The following is a 22085-nucleotide window of genomic DNA, read 5'->3' on the forward strand; positions in this document are numbered from 1 at the left end:
TTTTAAAAGTTATAGTAAGATTAATCAATGTCAAAAGATGAATATATCAAAAATTAGTAACTAACACTTCAAGAATTAGCACCATTTTTATTTTAAATATACTGATTCAAAAGGTTCATTTTTTTAGTCCACCAGTATATGTGTAAAAGCACTTGGGAAAACTTGTCCTTAAAAGAGATCCTTCAAGCAATTGAAGGTTGCAAGCACCAAACTGTAATGGTTTGAGTACCTTCTCATGGTCTTATGTATAGTTACTATTTAGATAGCTAAAACCTGACCGTTCTTCTTTCTACTTTAGGTGGGGAAAAGAAAAGCAAACAAAACCCAAAACGCGCTATGGAAAGAAAAGTGTTTTAATGATATCCTGTTAGAAAACAAATTATCTTAATGATATTAAGTATTAGATGTCTTCTTCCCATGAAATTTTTCTGCAAACATACGAAACCTTTCTCCCACAACAAAACAGGACTATATTCTAAACCTATACCTGCAAAATTTACTGGATGATTAAAAACAATTATGGAACCTAGGCTTTTTCAAACAAAACTTTAATCCTTAGTAGTGCTAAGAAAGTGATAGGATGAGCAGGTTCTACAGGCTCTGTAATGACCAGTATATTAAGGAGTTATGAATGTTTGTCCCATGTGAAACATCAGATTGCACTTCAACAGGGATTTCTGAAAATGGCTGGATCAAGAAAAAAAAAACCTAAAGAACAAAATACCCACAACAAAACAAACAAGCAAACCTGTTTAACTTTCTAATTTTTTTTTTTTTTTTTTTTTTTTTTTCTTTCAGGGGTGCTTTCCAGACGGGCCAGGGACCCTTAGATGCTCAAGTGAAACTCTTGGAATTTACCTTGGAACAGAATTTCGAAGTTGTATCAGTTAGCACTATTTCTGCAGTAATTGAGTCTATAACGTTCCTTGTGCATCATTATATTACATGTTCGGACAAAGTGATGTCTCGCAGTGGCTCAGACAGCTCTGTGGGCGCTCGAGCCTGTTTTGGAGGGCTTTTTGCCAATATTATCCGTCCAGGTGATGCCAAAGCAGTTTGTGGAGAGATGACAAGGGATCAACTTATGTTTGATTTGTTAAAGCTAGTCAACATTTTAGTTCAGCTGCCACTTTCCAGTAACCGAGAATATAGTGCCCGTGTTCCAGTAGCCAGCAGTACTACAGACAGTGTGTCTGATGAGGAAAAGGTTTCAGGAGGCAAAGATGGCAATGGAAGCAACCCTAATACTCAAGGATCAACTGCGTATGTGGCAGACTTGGTGTTGGCCAACCAACAAATTATGAGCCAGATTTTGTCTGCACTTGGCCAATGTAACAGCAGTGCTATGGCAACAATTATTGGTAGGTATTTTGTAAATAAAACAGAAGATCTTTTGGGGTGGTAAAACACTTAATATTTCTACCAACTCATAAGTTGGGTGTATACATGAAAGAATGTGTCACAGCAATGACAGGACAAAAGAGACTGAGAAGTGAAAGGAAGGACAAGTATGCGAGGGGGAAAAAAAGCCCGACAAACTACCGTGGGGTGGGAGACAGTGATTAAAACCAAACAGGGAATGTATTTGGCATTTGAATTTGCTGAATATCAGAATGGTCAATGTTGAAAGGGGCCTCTGCAGATTCTCTAGACCAACCTCCCTGCACAAAGCAGGGTTACCTGGCAGTTGCCTCAGAGGGCAGGTTGCTCAGTAGCTTGTCTATTTGGGGTTTTAATTCCCCAAAAGTGGAAACTCCACAACCGCTCTGGGCAGCCTCTTACAATGTTCAATCATTCTTGAAGTAGAAAAGCTTTTTCGTATGTTTAAATGGGATTTCTTCCTGTATTTCACTCTGTGCCCGTGGCCATGCCTCTATGCATGCATCAGAATCAGTCTTCAGTTTCTAGTATAGATACGGTACCTCAATCATTCTCTGTGTATTGCATTATTTTCCTTCTTTTTCGCTCATTACTGAGAAATGACAAATTACAATTATGGCCCTTGCACAGAATACAGAAACTTTACTATTCCTTTGTTTTACCAGAAATCTCATTAACATCAGTTCCAGGTCATATATTTGTGGGTGGGATCTTCCTGTATTAACAAGTGAGGAAGCTGATGAAACTCTGAACTGCAAAGTTGCTGTTTGTCAGACATGTACCTAAGGTGCATTTTCTCAGAGAGGTTCTCTTTGGGAATTGCTCATGAGCTGTATGGTAGTAGAGAATTTATTAGCACAAGCTAAACCACTGACTGAAATACCATGAATGTTACTGTATGTGCAAAACTGGGAAAACATTTCTCAGGAGGATAGGCAAAGAGCTTACACTCCATTTCAGGCATAATAGTTGTAAAATTTCATTATTTTACAGTGTTTCCCGTGTTTTGAAGAAAGTACCTGTGACCTTTTCTGTGCTAGTCTCTTTTAAGCAGATGTGAAACTGTTAACCAATGCTATTATCAGAAACAGTATATATGAGAGCACATTAATGTTAGACCAGTGGTTCATTTTGGCGTAAAAGCAATTGAGAAAAAAGTAGTAACCTCCAGTAGTCAGGAGGCAGGATTTGACAAGCCTGGGTTGTGCTGTTGGAACCTTCCCGAAATTAATCCCAGAACATCTTCTCATTTACTCTGGGTACTTGGTATCATATTGCAAATACGCTATGAACACTGAAATGATGGTTTGTGCTCGGTATGTGTTTCTTTGGGGTGAAACTGAAAAATTCTTCTCCTCAACTTTAATGTCTTCTAAACCACTGATTTCTGTCCAGCAATTGTTTTGCATTTTTAAAAAGGCAGTTTGGAAAGATAGTATTGTTTCAAAATGGTTTTCATTGAATTCAGGATACTGGGCCAGCTCATCCCTTCAGCGGATTGTTCCTACCAAGATCTTTTAATATAGGTTATTGAAACTAATTCGTATGTTTATTTTGGGAAGATGTAATGCAGTTATTTGTGGGTTTAGTTCCTTCATGAAGAACTGTATTAGGCTCTCTCCAGACAACATCTATGAACAAACATTTCTCCAAGGCTGCAGCCACGGTTATATATGATCCAAAAATCAGTTATCAGCACATAGTCAATAGTAGTAAACACGTAACAGCTAGTGCAGTATGCTGGCTACCCAGGGAAGATAAACAAGAAGGTGACTGCAGATGTGTGCTGATAAGTAGTGGCTCTGTTGTCAAATTTTATGCTAATAATGTTAATTTACTGCACCTGGCAAGCCAGCTGCTCAGGAACCAAGATGGCCTTGAGTAATTTCACTTGTCACTTTAAGTTAAAACATATGTTGAGTTGTCTTCTATGACCACTTTGTCTATTTATTTTGTTAGGTTTTTATGCTTTGTCATTGATGGACTATGAAAATTATAAAAGTAACAGTATTCCCCTTCTGTCTTACCTTCTCCTTGTCTCAGAGTCTTCACAGCAAACCAACCGTTGTTGGCTTTGGCTCCATTATTCATTCCATTCAGCTTTTCTAGACCATGCATAGACTGAGTCTTAAGACTTTTCTTTGTCTCCATGCATTCAGTGCTTATCAATATTTTCTTTCTTGATAGCTTGAGGGTGTTTTAAGTCCTACAGCTGTCAGTTCTCTTGGTGGAATGTTTCTCTAAGGCGTATTCCAAAGATCACTTGAACATGTTATTTTTTATTATTATTATTTGTTAGTATAACTCCAGTTTCTCTAATGAAATGGGATTATTCCATCTATACCCCACACTCAAATCTAAAACCACTTTTAGAAGCTTTCCCAGATAGATATATTTTTAAGACAGTTGTATTTATGGAGGTAATCTCTTCCTTGGGAAGACTATACTTTTGCTTTTCATCCTCAGTTTCAGCAATGTGTAATCAATATTGCTGAATATTGATATTCAGTAAATGCTCATGAATAAATCCTGAGCTGTAACTTCTATTATTATCTGAAAAAAAAAAAAAAAAGTTAAATACTTTTTGGTTGCTTCTGGCTAGGAGTGATTCTAATCCTTGTTGTTCTTATTCTGTTTCCTTCACTAATTACAGTCATTTGTGTGGTCTTATCTAAAATTGAACTTAAATTCCCTGACTTCCTGGGTCAAGTCTACCTATCTATACTGTAAATAAGGTAACATGTACCTTGGACCACTAACAGTAATTTAATATGATCCTGAAAAATGGCCTATTTGTATTTTGTAAAATCCATGTGAACATTTAACTGAAAAGAAATTTAAATATCCCTGAGTTCTCTTATGTGCTGTAATGGGTTTTAGGTCTCAGCTTCTGACCTTTGAACTATTTCTGTTTTCACTAAGGTGCAAGTGGCTTACATCTCACTAAACATGAAAACTTTCATGGTGGCTTAGATGCAATATCAGTTGGAGATGGGTTGTTCACTATCCTGACAACGCTTAGTAAAAAAGCAACGACAGTGCAAGTGATGCTTCAGCCAATTCTTACCTACATGGCCTGTGGGTACATGGGAAGACAGGTAAGTTCCCTTAGGTCTGTTGTGCTGCAAGGGAAATATAGGTTAGTTGATACTGTAACCTGTAATACCCTCAGAAAACTGAACTAGTGATGCATGAAAGAAATGCTAGCATTTTCTCACCCTCACTTTGGTGCTGAAGTTAGGAAGCCTCCCTCTGTTGTCAATGGTAGAGGGAGAGAGAGAGAGTTTCTGTGAGGGTGTTTTGACGTTCGTGTAAATGTTCATGGCTAAAGGTTTGAAGATGGATTGAATGTTTTATTATGCTGAGGTGGGAAACACTTTCATTGTGTTCATACTAATGGATGTTCTAAATACTCAATATTCCAATTTCCCTGCAGCTACTTACCCCTGGTAGTTAAGATCTTTTGCTTATCACAAAGACTTCTACATAGGAGTGAACCATATGGAGCATGATATTGGTCTTTTGTGGTAGAGAGGTCAGCTATGGTGGCATTTCTTCTTTGTGATTTTTGCCTGCTAGAAGAGGAGACCAATGCCTATATCTGTCATATTAATTTTGCATGAAACTGTTTTTCTTAACTTTGTCTTCTAGGGTTCTCTTGCCACTTGTCAGTTATCTGAGCCACTGCTTTGGTTCATTTTACGAGTGTTGGATACAAGTGAGGCACTGAAGGCTTTCCATGATATGGGTAAGAATGTCTCTAGCAGCATCATGTGAAAGGTTTATTATAGATATTTTTTTTTGCACTTAAAGAAGGAATACAGATATGTGTCTGGAGGAGCAAATTTACTGAGTAGGCCTTTGCTGCTTAGAATCTATGACATGCTTCTAACAGTGGTGTTTTTTCCCCTGGCCTGTATTATACACAGGTGGCGTTCAGCTTATTTGTAACAACATGGTAACGAGCACAAGAGCTATTGTTAACACAGCAAGAAGCATGGTTTCAACTATTATGAAATTTCTTGATTCTGGTCCCACCAAAGCAACAGACAGCAGTTTAAAAGCTAGAGTGCTAGCTTCTGAGCCTGATAATGCAGAAGGAATTCACAATTTTGCACCTTTGGGTAAGTACTACTTCTTTCTCTTATATTAATATCTACTGGTCATTTGAATCTTTATCAGGTTCTTAAACAAAATACTGTGATAGCATCAAATGTTTCAATACTATTAAATCTTCTAAACAGAGGGGTTGCTGGTGCTTCAAGAAGATGTTGGGGGAGGAGTTTAGGTCCTCCTCCACAGGTAATAAGACCTGATGTGGGTACAGGAAAGAAGGAAAGGGAGTGATCTGTATTTGATGTTCTCATGCATCGAGGTGGGCCCCTTCTTCCTCCCCTTGGTCAGGGGATACCCCGTTCCAGCCCACCATCTGCCATAGGCACACTGAGACTTGCTCACTTCACTTACAGCACATCAGATTCGGTGGAGCTGTAACAGAAGCACAGCAAAGCTGGATGATAGAGAATGAGCCCGAGCCAGGTCAAACAGGGCAGCAGAATCTGGAGAAGGACTGATATTGCTACTTCTGCTCTCACATCTGCACATTTGCCAGAATTGCAATGTTGTTTTGGTATCAATACCATGGCTGCTAGTTAACTGAAATGCATGTGTTTTAAGATGTAAATGTGCTCTAATATCTTGCACAGGCTCCTTTTTGCTATTGGTATCTTAATGTTTTCTGTTGTTTCCCACTAAACTAGCATAGCCTGTGAATGTATTCATACAGTGTCTCACTATCAAGAGGGGAGAAAGAAAGGATTGTTTTTTAAAATTTCTTGAAAAATTATTGGGCAAGAAAGAAATCCATTCATTCCTGTCATTCACATTTATGAGTGTCAAAAATGTTCACAGGAATTCACCTCCAGCTGCTACTAGGCATTCAGTCATGGGGCCAGGCTCAAGCTACTTTAAAGTAAAACACCACAAGTACTGTAGTTTGAATAACACGAATCTGGTCCTGTTGTGCCATACTACTTGCTATAGAAGACATAGCTTAGATCTTTCTACTCATTTTTAACTCATGGTAAGATTAGAAATATTAGCAGCTTCTGTGGTCAGGGCTTTTTGACTCTGGAGTCCTTTTTCTAAAAAGGTTTTCATGTACGACAAACATTTTTAGAGAAAAAGTTTTGCAGGCTTGGGTTATAAAGTCATTTATGTTATCATTGTGATATTTAAACATTTAAAGCCTTCATTATATTAACTGTGAATTAATTGAGTTCAAGTTCTAGGCATACTGTTCAACCTGCACCTTTTTGATTGGTTTGTTTTGTAATGAGCGCTTGATAGAAAGTTTAGGATTTTGGTAGCAAGTGTCCTCTAGCAAATTTTCAAGCATGTGCATACGCATGTTGGTATGTCAGCTGCCTATTGTAAAACAGTCTGAGTAAAAGAAAAATATCTCAGCAGTTGTCGTTATTACTCATGGGATGTTATCATTAAACTAAAACTGGCGAGAAAGGGGCAGGGAGGGGATTGTTTTCCACAGTTCAGGCTGTAAATTAATGTGGGTTTTATTACAAAAAGTTGACGTTAACGGTGCTGTTTTTGAAGGTTCCATCACCTCCAGCAGTCCCACGGCCCAGCCGGCTGAAGTGCTGTTGCAGGCAACTCCTCCTCACAGAAGAGCTCGCTCTGCCGCATGGTCGTACATATTCTTACCCGAAGAAGCTTGGTGCGACCTCACGATTCACCTTCCTGCAGCTGTGCTGCTCAAGGAGATCCACATCCAGCCTCACTTGGCCTCTCTGGCAAGTAAGTAGACTCACTGATATTGATGCTGGTTTAAAAATTTGAAGGGTATTATTTAGAAATGATACGAGGAGTATAATTAGAGGAAATAAAGCTGACAGGCTGTGTGAAGAATACCTGTAAAGTAAGTTGAAAAGCTTGCTAATTCTGCTTTTCTTGAGGATGGAAAGCCCTGCCTCTGCTTGATTTCTTCTTGCTCAGTACCTGTTTTGTGACATTAACTCTTAATGTGCCAAAAATACTTGTCAAAACTTCTCAAAACTTTCCCTACTGAGAATGTGATGTTGGTCAGGAGTCTTCAGGCAAAATGGTTTTGTGTGTTATGAAGCCTGAGATTTTCAACCCTTATTGTCATAGCCCTGCCAGGGAAATGTGGCATTTACACTGATAGGACTTGTCTTCATCTGAAGTCTTTTAAATAAACTGGATATACCATGTAGCAAAATGCTTATGCTTCTCAACATCTACCGTCACACAGGTCAAATACTGCAGCTGCAGTTCCATAGTAGTGTTTGCCTAAGATCATTTCAGTCATCTTGTTCTGTATCTTTAGCAGGGATACATGTTTAACACTTAAAATTCAAACCAGTACAAATTTTTAAACGGTATTAAACCTTCTTATCTTACTCTGTAGCTTGCCCTTCATCAGTATCTGTTGAAATAAGCGCAGATGGTGTCAATATGTTACCTTTGTCAACTCCTGTTATCACAAGTGGTCTCACGTATATAAAAATCCAGCTGGTAAAAGCTGAAGTTGCCTCAGCTGTCTGCCTCCGTCTCCATCGTCCCCGGGATGCCAGTACCCTGGGCCTCTCTCAGATCAAACTGTTAGGCCTCACCGCCTTCGGAAACACCTCCTCTGCAACCGTCAATAATCCGTTCCTTCCCTCTGAGGATCAGGTCTCTAAAACAAGGTAAGCTGCTGCTGTCAGTGGACAGAGGCATGTTTGTGCTGGTTCATGCTTTTGTCTTCTTTAATGACATTTTCTGCTCTGAGTCAGATCTTTCAGTAGCAAACTGTATTCATGAGTACCTGGTTTTCTAGCTGATTTACAGAATCTGTTTCAAATATCGTGGAAAACTTGTGAAAGAATACAAAGGGTAGGAGAGGACTCAGAGTTGCATTCTGTGTTTTTAATGGGTAGGCATTTTTCAAAAAAACTGAAGTAGCAATATATTTCTTATCCCTACCAAAGTCAACTGGATTATGTAAGTGTTGGAGCAGGAATAGAAATAGGACAATGGGGTGTTTTGTAGAAGTCATATCTAATAGTGCTGTTCGTGAATGTTTGCAAAATAGGAACTGAATGTTTTGATTCTGGTGTATCAGCAAGATTTCTTTTCAAAAGCTTTTATTTGGTTAGGTGGCATCTTGAGTTTACTGATTTTTAAAATAGGAAGAAGTAAACCCTTGAGCATTTTTAAACAATAAGTGTTAAAGTTCACCAACTTTGAAGTGAATGGGTGAATTTCTGAGATTTCCTTATTCTGAATTTTCACTTACTTAATTGTAAAAATTCATTACTTTGGAATAGTTCATCTTTGACCTGTAATGTTTATAAATTTGAAAAGAGAACATGGGAAATTTTTAAAAGTCTTTCTTCATTTGCTGGGAAAAATTTTGAGAGAGTAATTTAGAGAACTTGAATACTGTCCAGTGTGTATTTGATAAAAGCTGCATAACTGAAATTGGTCTTTGATCTTGAATAGCAGTGAAGCAAATTTGCATAGCCAAATTATACTGTTGCTATATTTGTACTTTAGAGAAGGTTATCTTAAAGTCACACAAAGATAATCAGTATCTGAAGAAAAAAGGTGAGTGTACATCATGCCTTGGAATGTTTTATTGTGGCTTTCAGCTTAGTTTTATAAGTATCTCAATAAAGTATTATTAGTAATATAATATATATTCAGCAAACTTGGACATAATTTTTGTTTAGGCATAACAGAGTACTTGCTCTTTCCTAAAATGACAAATATTTAGGAGTAAATTGTTCTAAAATAAAAGTGTTAACTTCATTTAAGATCTATATGCAAGTTTGCCTTTTTTTTGTTTTTTTTTTTTAGCTGTGGGAGATGGAGGTTAGCTGTGAAAATAAGTTAACCTGTTTAGAACTTTTCAGTGAAATGGTACTATTTATTTCACATGCAGCTTAGATTGCCATCTTGTTCACAGTGCTTGTTTAAACAGCATTGTAGTATACTTTTTATAAAGTCCAGCTAATATATTTCCAAATTGATTGAATTATAATAGGTTTACTTTTCAAGATCTATTATTAAAAGGAATATGAAACAATCTTGTCAAAGAAGTAAGAGAGATGCCTGGGAAATGCAGTGGCTAACACATTTTTAGTTTCTTTAAATAAATGCACACTTTTTCTATGTGCTTTTTAAATTTGGTTCGTGAAGGTTCACTGTAATTTAGGGTAAAAGGGTATGACCCAAAAACTTTGATGTCAGAGAAGCCGTGCAGGCATATCATTTCAGCACAAACCACTATTGCAGAATCTTAACCTTAAATATGAATAAATCCAACGGTGTCTAAGTTAGGCAGTGTGCTGTTTCATGTTGCACATTTACGTGAAGGCCAGCTCCTTTTAATGGGGGGAAAAAAAAACCCAAACAACACAAGAAAATGAGCATATCCTCTACCTTCTGTCTATATAAACACCTTCCACACCACCTTCCCCCTAATAGGTTGCCCCAATGGAAAAAATAGGTATGTGAATAAAGAAATCCTGAGATACTTTAATAATAAAACCTGTAGGCACTTAACTCCTCCTGTCCACAGACCATGCCTTTCTTATAACCTTAAACCAATGGTTACAACAGCATTGCTACTGTATATGACATTGTGGGCTTAAATTCATTCAGTTTAATCTGCTTTTCTCAGATGGTATCTGACCGTGTCACAACTGTTTTCTGCAGTACTTGCCCTAGAATTTAATGCGGGTAGTTATGTTACAAATGTAAAATAGGAAAATTATACATTAACTCATTTTCATGTTTTCTTTTTCAGTATTGGATGGTTAAGATTATTGCACCACTGCCTCACTCACATAAGTGATTTAGAAGGCATGATGGCTAGTGCTGCAGCACCCACTGCTAATCTGTTGCAGACATGTGCTGCTTTACTAATGTCGCCTTACTGTGGTATGCATTCTCCAAACATTGAGGCTGTGCTTGTAAAAATTGGTCTTCAGTCCACCAGAATAGGCCTAAAATTGATTGACATTCTTCTAAGAAACTGTTCAGCATCAGGGAGCGATCCTGCAGGTGAGTGCAATGTTTTTCTTTTTAGTTGTTGCTTAAAAACGTTGCTTACATAAATGTACAAATATAGTATATTTACACATTACTTTCTGATTCTGAATTTGAATTGCCAGAACTTGCAGTTTTGCTTTGTTGTGATTCTAAGTATCACAGTCTTTGTATGCGGGTAGTTCTACAGCAGTAAAGCAGTGTGATCAGGGTTGTTTTGATTTTTGTATAGAAGAGATGATTAGGTGAATGCTTTGAAGACATGGGAGTAGGACATGCAATATATATTATAAGTTTGTCTTACTATAGATACTGAGTCTAGGTGTTTCGAAATAAAGAGCATCCATGAGTACCATTAAGGAAAACAAATCCATTAATATTTGGGCAGTGATGTTCTGTAGGACATCATAACTTCTGAATAGCACTAAGTGTTGTAAATATTTACAGGTGGAGGTACATAATCGAGACACTTGAATCTGTGTCCTACAATGAAATTTTGCAGTAGCTCTTCTGTTAATGCGCTGGGGTTTTTGTATTTATGATTCCCTAGCACTTTGCTGTTTTGTGTCTTTTAAGTGACAGAAAACCTAATTCACCTTTTTCCTGTTTTGAAGTTGCTGATAATGACAAAAACCACTCTTTTCAGAATGGCTTCCATGACATATTTTCCACAATTTACTGTTTCAGTGTAGCCTACTGTGTTTTGCTTAAATGTTGTTAGATTAAAGAGTAGTTTCTTACAGGGCAGGAGATTAACACAAAGAGGAGAAGGTACATAGGAAGTAATCTGAGGAAATTCTTGGTCCTAGTCCCGTTGATGGAAACTGGAGTTATAAGCTTCCATTTTGAACTGAATGGTTGCTTCAGTTGAAAGCATGAGGTTTGACAGCTCTATTGGAATTAGTCACGTCTCCTTGCAATATGTTGAGGAAAATTCTACTAGTTAAACATTTAAGTCCTGTATCTCATGAATGTTGCAATGATTTTCCCTTTTATAGCAAGGCTGCACATGGCAGTGAACATACAAAAGGCACAATTTTGAGATAACGGTGTGTATGAGAATTGCATCCTTATGTTAATGGCAAAACACAATTAGATGCTAATATTGCAATTCTGTAACAATTTCGTTAGTACTTTTTAAAAAAATGCATATGTAAGTACTTCTATTATTTCCCCTCCCCTTTTGTGTTTTGTTTATTTTTTTTTTTTTTGAACGCGGCAAGATCTGAATAGTCCTTTACTGTTTGGAAGATTAAATGGTCTCTCTTCTGACTCTACAATAGACATTCTTTATCAGCTTGGAACAACTCAAGACCCGGGAACAAAAGACAGGTAATATCATTTAGATTCTTATGTGGAAGTGTATACAAAAATAACCTGCTAAACAGTGGATTAGTGTTACTGCACAAAAACAGCCTTTAAAATGTGATTGTTATGAGGTAGCTTTCCTTCCCAGTTCTTAGCATTCTCTGCAAAGGATACAATCCCTTCTTTTTTTGTTCAATAAAAGTTGAACTTTTATTGTTCAACTGACTTTGCTCTCAGATACTCAGAACTCAGATACCTGCTATGTTTTCTTTCTCTATAGAAAGATCACTTACATTTGGCTGTCTGAGATGACAGGTGTTTTTGATTTTTCCCTTGTTAGTGATCTAAGTCTTGAGAAGCTTGAGTTCACTCTTGAACTATGCTTCAAAGAAAGAGATAAATGTGTGAATGAGATTACTAAGCAGCAGCAAGCTAATTTGGTTTTGAGTGTTTCTTTGACCCTTCATAATGTACTACATCATCTTGCCTTCCAGAATTCAAGCATTGCTGAAATGGGTCAGCGATTCTGCGAGAGTTGCAGCTATGAAAAAAAGTGGCCGGGTCAGCTACGTTGGTCCAAATAGCTCAACGCGAGAGTATGGTCTTTTGATGCCATCTCCTTCCCATTTGCATTGCGTAGCAGCAATTTTGTGGCACAGTTATGAATTGCTTGTTGAATATGATTTGCCAGCATTGCTGGACAGAGAGCTCTTTGAGTAAGTAAAGCCAAGTTTTTCACTGGATACTTTCTATAACTGAATTATTTTGTTTGCTGAAATGGTGCGACTTGAACTGCACTCATTATGAAACAGTAGTGCAAATAGCTAATTCGTAGAGTGGCTATTTAAAGATATCTAAACAGGTAATTTTATAGTTCTAAACACAAAACTGTACTTGACATATTCCAGGTGTAATTGTGTTTAAAAACAAAAATCCAAAACAAAAGAGCAAATCTGTGTGTATACTTGCCTGGTTTTGTTTGTCTTTTAATGGATAGCTCTGGGCTGTTCTTGTTGAAATTGAGGGTTTGCAGTAATTTTCACGGTACCTATAAATCATGATCTTCATTAGTATCCTATTATAGAAGCATTATTTTAATACTCATGTTATCCAGTGTCTATAAATGATAGCTAAGAGCTAGAGGAGTAGGGAATTGGGTTTTTGGAGTTGCCACTTTTGTTCCAGCCATAGTCTGATTTGAAACAAACAGAGCATAAAATCTTGAGTGAATCTTGAACCATGGATTCACTTGGATGTTGTTTGATTCTAAAAAAAGTTCACCCTAAACACCAAATGTATACTTTTAGTGACTGAAAATATATGAACTAACATTCCTAATTTATGTTGCTGAACCATCTCTTCTGTTTAAACAAAATAGAGTGCCACACAGATTTGTTACATCTGTTTTATAGAAATATAGCTGTTAAATTCCTGTATCTAGTATAATATCTTTAATTTGTACCATTGAATAAAATTCCAGTTAATGAATGGAACTTTAGTAGCACAAAATTTTGTGTTGCCCTTAGGAAACGTTCACATATTTGTGCTGCCTCAGTCTCTGCTTTAGGCGCAGTCAAACATTCCGGCACTGGGAAATGTACAAGTTACGGTTATTGGTAGAAGCATGTGGAGCGTTTCTGTATGTGCAGCACGATGGTCTTTAAATACATGACTACAAGCCAGGCCTTTTCCAAAGACACTTCAATAATACTGCCATATAAATAGTTGTTTATTCAAAGTGAGCTTCTTCGTTTTGGGAATCAATTCAGGGATTTTAAATTGCAGGTCAATTAGTCTTTTCAGGAATACCTTTTAACAGAAATAGGTTTTCACTGTGGATTTTGAGAATTTTAACATTTGAAAAGGAAGAACTCTAATAAAAACAGATGTCCTAAAATGGATAGCCTGTTTAGATTTATACTAATATAAAAGTGGATTTCACAACTGAATTCCTGTCCTTTGGAGGAGAGTTTGTTATTTTCATCACAGGACAAAATGAAGGAACACTAATAAAACTATGGTATCTAGTTTGAGTATGGATATTGTAATATAGCCCTGTTCCTCTATGTCCTGCCAAATAAAACTGTAATTCATATCAGCCAGCATCTGGAGCAAATTATAATATACATTTTTAATGAATATAGAAGGATTGTTGTCAGACTTATAAGACTAAATAATTCTTCAAGTAAAAAATAACTACTCATGTACTCTTCATCCTCTTCGATATTTTAACTTTTGAAATATTTTCATGGATCTGTCTATAACTCCTAATTTCTTCTTCATGTGATATTTCATTTTTCTCTTGGATATATTTTCCCATCATCCTCATTTTCCATTTCAAGATTTCTGCTTTGGCCAATGGATACTAATTTGTTCCTTAGCTATTTTTTAATATCTAGTTGGAAAAGAATCTTATATGCAGTTGGAGAAGAGTTTAAGTTTACTTTTATTATATGTGGACTTAATTGTGACTATCTTGCTAAAGTTGTGGGTCATTTGATCACTGAGATGATATTTTAATGTTTTATCTTGAGAGGGTTTTTCGTTAGCTGTTCGCTAGACTGATAATAAAGCTAACATTTGGTTAGCCCCATGTTCTGTTCTAGACACTTAGAATCCCTTAGACTAAGCACAGAATAATGCTTCCATCCAGAAGAGGGAAAAACAATCCTTGTCTTCAAATGGAAACAGGATATATGATGAGACATCCAAACTTATTTAAAAACCTAACGTGAAGTGGCATGAAGTGTGTGTTCATCTCTGCGTGTAAAGGTTAAGATAATGTGACTTATGTATGGTGTCATGGTACTGTGAATTCAGTTCCAAAAACTGTGTTTGTTTTTTGTGGTTTGTTTGGGGGTTTTTTGTTTATTGGGGAGGGGTAAATACTTTTCCTACTCTGAAAAAATCTATATGAAGAAATGATGCTTCCACTGTTTTACAAATAGCATTTCTGAAATTTAAGCCTAATAATAGGAGCTAAATTAGCTGTTGCATTCATTTCTCTTGGATTAGCATTCAAGCAGGTAGTATTTGGATAGAAGTGAGTGCAAAGGTAGGTGGGATTTTAGTATCTCTGAGGAATAATTATATTGTTAAATTGTATCCTAAGTTCAAGTTGAGTAAAGTGCAGGTAACAATCAGCAGCCAAGATGGTTGCTGCCTTCGTTTCTTTGCACCATCTTCAGGTAGAACTCTAATAAAACAAACTTTTAAAAATTTTGGAAACATGTTAAAATACTTTCAGCTCTTACAAAGAGTTAAGAGAGCTTTCTAGAAATGAGTGTGTGTGTGATCCTATTACATAGTAGCTGCAGCTTGGAGGGTTGAAAGCACAAAGAGGTTGCAGTTGGCTCAAAAATGCATAAATTACGTGACAACTGTCAAAAGACTGAAATCCTGCCTTTAATGTGCAGCATGCCAGAAAAGGCAGTTTATTTCTATTTTAAATTCAGTATGATGAAAGAAATTTAAACATAGAGTTGAGGATGCCTTTTGGATAATGAACATCTCGCAGATAGTGTGATCCAAATGAGGCTTTCAAGCTCAGGTCAATCTGTTTTACATCAGCTTCTACAACACTTAATCATAAATGTAGAAAGATGTTTTATGAACCAACAAAGAAAAGGGAATATGAGTGGCAAACTATGTGTTGACGTGATTTTCTGTCTTTTACAGGTCACTGTTTATCTGGTCCATGTCTCTTCCCTGCAACATGGTTTTGAAGAAAGCTGTTGATAGTTTGCTTTGCTCAATGTGCCACATCCACCCAAATTATTTTTCCTTGCTTATGGGATGGATGGGTATCACTCCTCCTCCAATGCAGTGTCAACACAGACTGTCCATGACTGATGACAGCAAAAAGCAGGACCTTAGTTCATCTTTAACAGATGACTCTAAAAACGCACAAGCTCCCCTTGCACTAACAGAATCTCACCTGGCTACTCTTGCTGCCTCATCTCAGTCTCCTGAAGCTATCAAGCAATTATTGGACTCAGGTTTGCCTTCACTGCTTGTAAGAAGTCTTGCTAGTTTTTGCTTTAACCATACTTCTAGCTCAGACTGCACTGCACAATCAACGGATACCACCCAGGACAGGCTCAGGAGGCATCATGTTCCACAGCACTTTAATAAAATGCCCATCACAGCAGACCTGGTTGCTCCTGTTCTCAGGTTTTTGACAGAAGTTGGCAATAGCCACATGATGAAGGATTGGTTGGGTGGCTCTGAAGTGAATCCATTGTGGACAGCACTTTTATTTCTGTTGTGCCATTCTGGTGCTACTTCTGGAGGACACAATGTGACGGCACAACAGACCAGTGCAAGATCTAGCTTGCTTTCTTCAACTGTAACAACAGGGTTGACCACTCAGCAGCGGACAGCAATTGAAAATGCAACAGTTGCTTTCTTCTTACAGTGCATTTCTTGCCATCCTAACAACCAGAGGCTCATGGCACAGGTGAGAACAAAAAAAAGTTTTACTCTGTATTGGTAACTTAAGATTTCCTGGTTAATTTGTTTGTGCAAGCATGTGCTTAGTGCAGTCTATGACCAGGGGAGTACAGACTATTGCAGAATATGGCTTTGCATTTGGCATTCTAGTAAAAAATCAGCTATTTTCCTTATATTTGTTAATGTTGCAGACCTAGTTGAATTAAAGTATAATTAAAGAAAGATTTTTCAACATTAGGAATGACAATGCCCTGGGAACAGGTAGACTTGAGTAAAAAAAATCAGTACAGTTCTCCGTTAATGGCCAGGAGTAATACTGCATTATGTGGTGGGAATTTTTTTTGCCTTTGGAGTTTGAAAGCTGTTTTTCTAAATACTCTTGTCTTCAGGTTTTTTATCTTTTTGAGTAGTCTACATGTTTACAATTACTTTGCCGCAGTCAGTGTTTTGAACTTATTTATAAAAAAAAAAACCCTTACTTGCTGCTGGTATTTTCTCCAGCTGTACTAGCTTCTGATCTGGTTTAGATGATAACTAGAAGGTAGATCTTAAGCACTGCCTATTATGGCTGTATAGAGCTATATTTTAGAGACCTAAATATAGAAATATTTTAAATCTGATGTCATCTTGCATTCCCAGGTTCTCTGTGAATTGTTCCAGTCCTCTCCTCAGCGTGGGAACCTCCCAACCTCTGGAAATATTTCAGGATTTATTAGGAGACTTTTTCTGCAGCTGATGCTGGAGGATGAGAAAGTGACTTTGTTTCTTCAATCCCCGTGTCCAGTAAGAATTTTTCATATCTGTATGGTGAACATGGAATAAATTAATAATCAGAGCATTTTCAACTTTTAAATATCAGCAGCTTTTCCTACTGTACACGTTGCAGAATTTTGGAAAGGAATGTGTCGGTGAATTGTAACTCAGCATTTTAAAACAAAATTTAAGGCACTATTTTAAGATAAAGCCATGTTGTTGAAAATATGCTGCTTGTGAAGGAATTGACAACTGAAATTTATCTTATGGCAGACTTGTTAGTAGTATCCTTACACGTTAGCAGCAAATATAGATACAAGTTCTAGACCTTCCAACAGTTCTTCATTATCAGTTTCATTGAGGAACAGTCATAGTTGTGATGCTTCAAAATTAGCAGAGATCCCTCAGCCATTAGCCAAAACACCATGGATAAATTCTTGAATTGATTTATAAAGTAGATGTATGATTTTGTGCTTCACCAGAGCACAGATTTATAATTAATGACTGAAGTGCTATGCTCTCAGTTGAAGGCTGTGAATAAAGAAATACAGGAAAAACAAAAGTCACTAAAAGATCTGACACTCCCATCTAAGGAAGAACTCTTTTCTGCCTCAGTTGCTGCTGTTCTTACTACATCTCTGAAGGAAGGTCCTACAGGAGATATATGGCGGGGAGACCAGATTAGTTAGTATAAAAAAAGAAAAGGAGGAACAAATGCAGTTTTAGCACAAACATCTGGATGTTTTATTTTAACCTGGCTGAGATTAATTGTTAACAGGACCATTGGTAATGTGAAAGTAACATCAATTACCTAATAATTAGTTTTACATAGAACAGATTTTTACAGAATGCTACTAGGTATGTAAAAGCAGAAAGAATATCTTGAGTAGAAGTTGTCAAGTTAATTCAGTTTCTTCTTTTAAAAATGCCAGGAAACAGTCTGTCTGTTGTTACTGAGGAGATAATGATTCCTCTTCTAACATTGAAAGAAAAACTTTCAAAATAATGTGGATGTGCAGCATATACTTCTAGTATATCCAACAACATAACCTTTCAAAGATTAGACCGCTGTTTTTTTTTTCTTAAGTTCTTAACTAAACTGTATTTTATAGGCTAGATTTTTATTGTCATCAAGTATTAAATTTGTTTGATAATATTGCGTAATAAATTGGTTTTGCATGTGAATATTAGTTAACAGTTCTCCTGATGACAGGAGAAAGGGGACAAGTGGCACTCTCATTGTTGCAAAGTCTAAAATTCAGTGCAAGCAAAGAGTGATACAACACGTGAACATAACTTGGACTGAAATGTGTTAACATATTTGAAATGTTTTAGCTTCTAGTGACTTAGTTATGTGTCATCATAACAAAAAGTAGATATCAAATCTAGAACAATCTTCAAGTCAGAGCAAGTATAGTGATTTTTCTTAATTAATTTCAGAATTGTTTACATTTCATAAATAATTGCAGTTCTCAGACACTCAATTTTTCTGTCATATAGAGCTATATAAAATGATACATTTTTTTAAAATAAATATGACATCATAGTTTCTCATCCTGAAAAATAAGTGGGATTTTGAAGCAAATTCTTTTGAGTTAAAAAATAAAACCTATCCTAAGCTCATGCATTTTTACTGTATGCGTCCAAAGTTGAAGGATCTATCAGTTTTCTTTTTTAGCACACGAAAAGTATACTTTATTTTGCTGGGGTGAGTTTATAAGAACTTAGTGTTTTAACTTATTCCTGAATGTTATAGGCATGTTAAATGTTGACTTTTTTTTTTCCTTTCAGTTGTACAAAGGTAGAATTAATGCTACTAGTCATGTAATTCAACATCCAATGTATGGAGCTGGACACAAATTTCGTACTCTTCACTTGCCTGTCTCAACAACTCTAGCAGAGGTTCTTGATCGTGTTTCAGGCAAGTTTGCAATGGTTCATGTTTAATTTTTTTAAGATGCAGTTTTAAAGAAAAAACAAACAAACAAAATGGCCTACATAAACCAAGAATGTCTAATATACATATTTGCAGTGTTCATTAATAATTGCCAAATATGAAAGAGTGGTTTAAGTTTTAAGCTTTTGCATATGCCTTCCATGTTCCATGTAAAATTCTCTTTTACTGGTCAAATGCAGTTCTTTCCATCTATAAAACTCAGGTGGGGCAGGTGGGGGTTTTGTTTCTTTTTGGTTGGTTGGTTCTTTTGGGATTTTGTGTTTGCTTTTTAGTATCACTGTGTTCTAATATCTCTCATGGGATATTTGCAAGACCACACAAATGATGCTGCAGATATCCGTCTTTAAAACACCCTGTTTTCGTCCAGTCACTTAAATATTCCCAAATTGTGTCAGTTAAATATCCTTGAACTTTTAAAAGTTTTTCTCAAGATGAAGATGAAATCATGACATTAATGAAGGCTCCATCTAGTTTCTGTGGTTATGCATTTGCCTATTGTATAAACTTTTGAGTTTGCTTACTAAATGGAGATTTAAAACCAGAACTTACTTTCAGAGATTAATTTTAAAATTATATATGAGAGGATAATGTTGAGGCATTAATATATTTGTTAGGTTTTTAAAGTTCAGTACTTCCAGTTACACTACTTGAATATACATGGAAAGATGAACCCCTGTAGAGGACTTTGTTGAGCAGGCCTCCACAGCCCATAATATGAATTTTAACACCCGAATGATAGATGTCCTAACCTTAAAATGAACCCCACCTTGAACTTGAAATTTTATCTAATACTTCAGAAAATAGAACTATATGTTAAAGATTAGGGTTAGTGGTCTTTTTAAAATGTGTTTAAAGAGTAGAATTCATACTAAAGGTCTCAGGTTCATGGCAGAGCTCTCTAGGTAAAACCAGGCAAGATACAAGTCGATTCTCCTCAAGAAAGAAATAGAGCAAAATTTGTTAGGTCGTATTACATCAAAAATCAGTTTTAAGCATGTTTAACTCAAAAAAAAATGGGAAGCAGGGAGGGTGAACCCAGCACTTTCTCTTTACTCTTAAGAGTTCTGGTTCTCAGTAATAGCAAAGAAAAGTCAAAGATCATCACAGCAATAATGATTTTGCCATTTTGAATATGTGCACTGAAGTGTGTCCACTTAGCTGCACTCATATCCAACTAGGTTTGTATGTTCCTATATACCAATATATTTGTGTAATTTTTTGGGACTCAGTGTAGCTTAACTTTAATTTCTGAAGGAGATCTTTGTGGAGTTAGAGGAGCTATTACTTTTCTGCATTTGCTGAAAATCTTTACATTGAAATTATTATCAAATTCATTACAGCAATAAATATGTTCCCTAACAAGGTGATAGAAGTACTATAATGGTATTTGGCAGAATACTAGACAGAACAAGATGTGTTTTGGGATTGTAATTAAAAAATAATGAAGCCTAGAAAAATGCGTGAAGTGTATTTGTGAAGGAATAGTTTACTATTTCTGATAAAATCCTGAAAAAATGCTTTAAGCTTATTTATGAGGGAATTATTTACTGTTTCTGATAGAACCCTGTATTCACATGGTCATGTGTGGAATGTGCCCAAGGTCTTTAGATTCTGGTGCAGTTTATGGTCAGAATTGCTGCAATGGGTGGGATGGTCAGTGCAAATGAGGAAGGGATCAGTTGTTGAGCGGTGACATAAGCTGTACTGAGTAGCTGCCTTACTGGTCTGTTGTGGTCAGCTGGATAGCCAGTGCTAATAGGGACTGGGGAGGGGAATGGGATGATGTGATGGGCTGTAATGCCTATAATTGAAATGTATCAAATGCTGACTTTGTAGGGCATCGTAACTTTGGGGTTCACGCCGGAGTTGTTATTCCTCAGCTTAGCTTTCATTTAAAATTGGAAGAATTAATTCTGGAAAAGTTAAGGTTCTTTTATGTTTCCGTTCCTCATCTGATGTGATTTCTCTGTATTTAAAACTTTGTGATACTTGTATATCATTCCATTAAGTCCATGGTTAGGAGATAGTAAAGAAGATCTGAATGTGCGAGAAGCAAACTGTGTGTTTCGGGTGCCAGGGGGAGAGAAGGGCTGGACTGGGGGTGGAAAAGAAGAAAATGATGCTGCCACTGCAGCAATAGAAGTCGTGAAGATCCTGTGTCAAAGGCTGTCCCTTTGCTTAACTTCTTTTTTCTCAACTACACTGTTAATGTCTCAAATTGATCTTGTCATTCTTTCTGTAAAAATAAATCACAATAACTATGTTTATTTCATACATTTTCTCCTAGCCCTATTAAAAACGGGCGGGGGGGGTGAACACAACACAGATATAAAATCATTGCTAAGTCTGCTACTCATATCCCTTCACCATGGGAAGAAGATGTGCATTATCACTGCAGATAGGTTTCTCTAGGATGAGTATCACTTGTTTTGTATTTCATTCACCTTAGTCTTAATTTTATTAATGAACTTTAAATTCTTTAGCAATAAATGGGCATTTGGTCCATGGGACCAAAGCAGAGCAGCTCTGAAGTTTAATAATAATAATCTTTTTAAAAGCCAACACCCAGTCTAATTAGATAGACAGTTTTAAACTGTCAGAAGACAGACTTTTGGGGGAAGAAGGGACCAGGATTATCATAATACCTCAACTTGCAGATATTTACAAGACTCTTGCTGCCTGGGATGAAACTCTAAGCCACTAAAATAGTTGAGAATAGCCTTGTTAACAGCTTAGAAGCTGCAACAAAATCAACTTTATATCTTGAAATGCCTTTCTTTCCTTTTTTTTTCCCCCCCATATAGATACACCCAGTATCACAGCTAAGCTAATTAATGAACAGAAGGAAGATAAAGAAAAAAAGAACTATGAAGAGAAAGAAAAAGTTAAAGCAGAAAATGGATTTCAGGACAATTATAGTGTTGTTGTCGCTTCTGGTATGTTTTTTCTTCCACCTCTGAAAAATGGATCTTTCTGACATTAAAGGAGTATGGGGAATCATATCTACCAACAATTCTTTTTATTACTAATGATGTTTAGAAAAATGTTAGTGCCTAATTAATCTTACAGGCTGTTAGGCAGCAAGGGTTGGTTCCTTGTATTATACAACTGCTACCTCTAGCGGATGACATCTTAGGCAAATTTGTAGCTAAATGTGTGTGTC

At 36.5% G+C, this 22085-nt stretch overlaps 1 protein-coding gene across 12 annotated transcripts in view; it reads left to right on the forward strand.

Moving 5' to 3' along the window:
- BIRC6 (baculoviral IAP repeat containing 6) overlaps positions 1-22085 on the forward strand; it is a 185547-nt gene that overhangs the window by 93117 nt on the left and 70345 nt on the right. For 10 of the 12 annotated variants that reach the window (XM_065057989.1, XM_065057992.1, XM_065058001.1 and 7 more), the window contains 13 exons: positions 799-1361; positions 4303-4478; positions 5032-5128; positions 5310-5504; positions 6994-7194; positions 7826-8105; positions 10211-10467; positions 11676-11784; positions 12255-12476; positions 15439-16219; positions 16852-16995; positions 18757-18886; positions 21727-21858. In XM_065057989.1, the coding sequence (XP_064914061.1) occupies positions 799-1361; positions 4303-4478; positions 5032-5128; positions 5310-5504; positions 6994-7194; positions 7826-8105; positions 10211-10467; positions 11676-11784; positions 12255-12476; positions 15439-16219; positions 16852-16995; positions 18757-18886; positions 21727-21858 (3287 nt within the window). The remainder of the gene's footprint in view (positions 1-798; positions 1362-4302; positions 4479-5031; positions 5129-5309; positions 5505-6993; positions 7195-7825; positions 8106-10210; positions 10468-11675; positions 11785-12254; positions 12477-15438; positions 16220-16851; positions 16996-18756; positions 18887-21726; positions 21859-22085) is intronic. The other 2 variants (XM_065057997.1, XM_065057998.1) reach the window with 1 other exon arrangement.

Source organism: Columba livia, chromosome 3 (genome assembly GCF_036013475.1).
Source record: "Columba livia isolate bColLiv1 breed racing homer chromosome 3, bColLiv1.pat.W.v2, whole genome shotgun sequence".
Classification (NCBI taxonomy): domain Eukaryota; kingdom Metazoa; phylum Chordata; class Aves; order Columbiformes; family Columbidae; genus Columba; species Columba livia.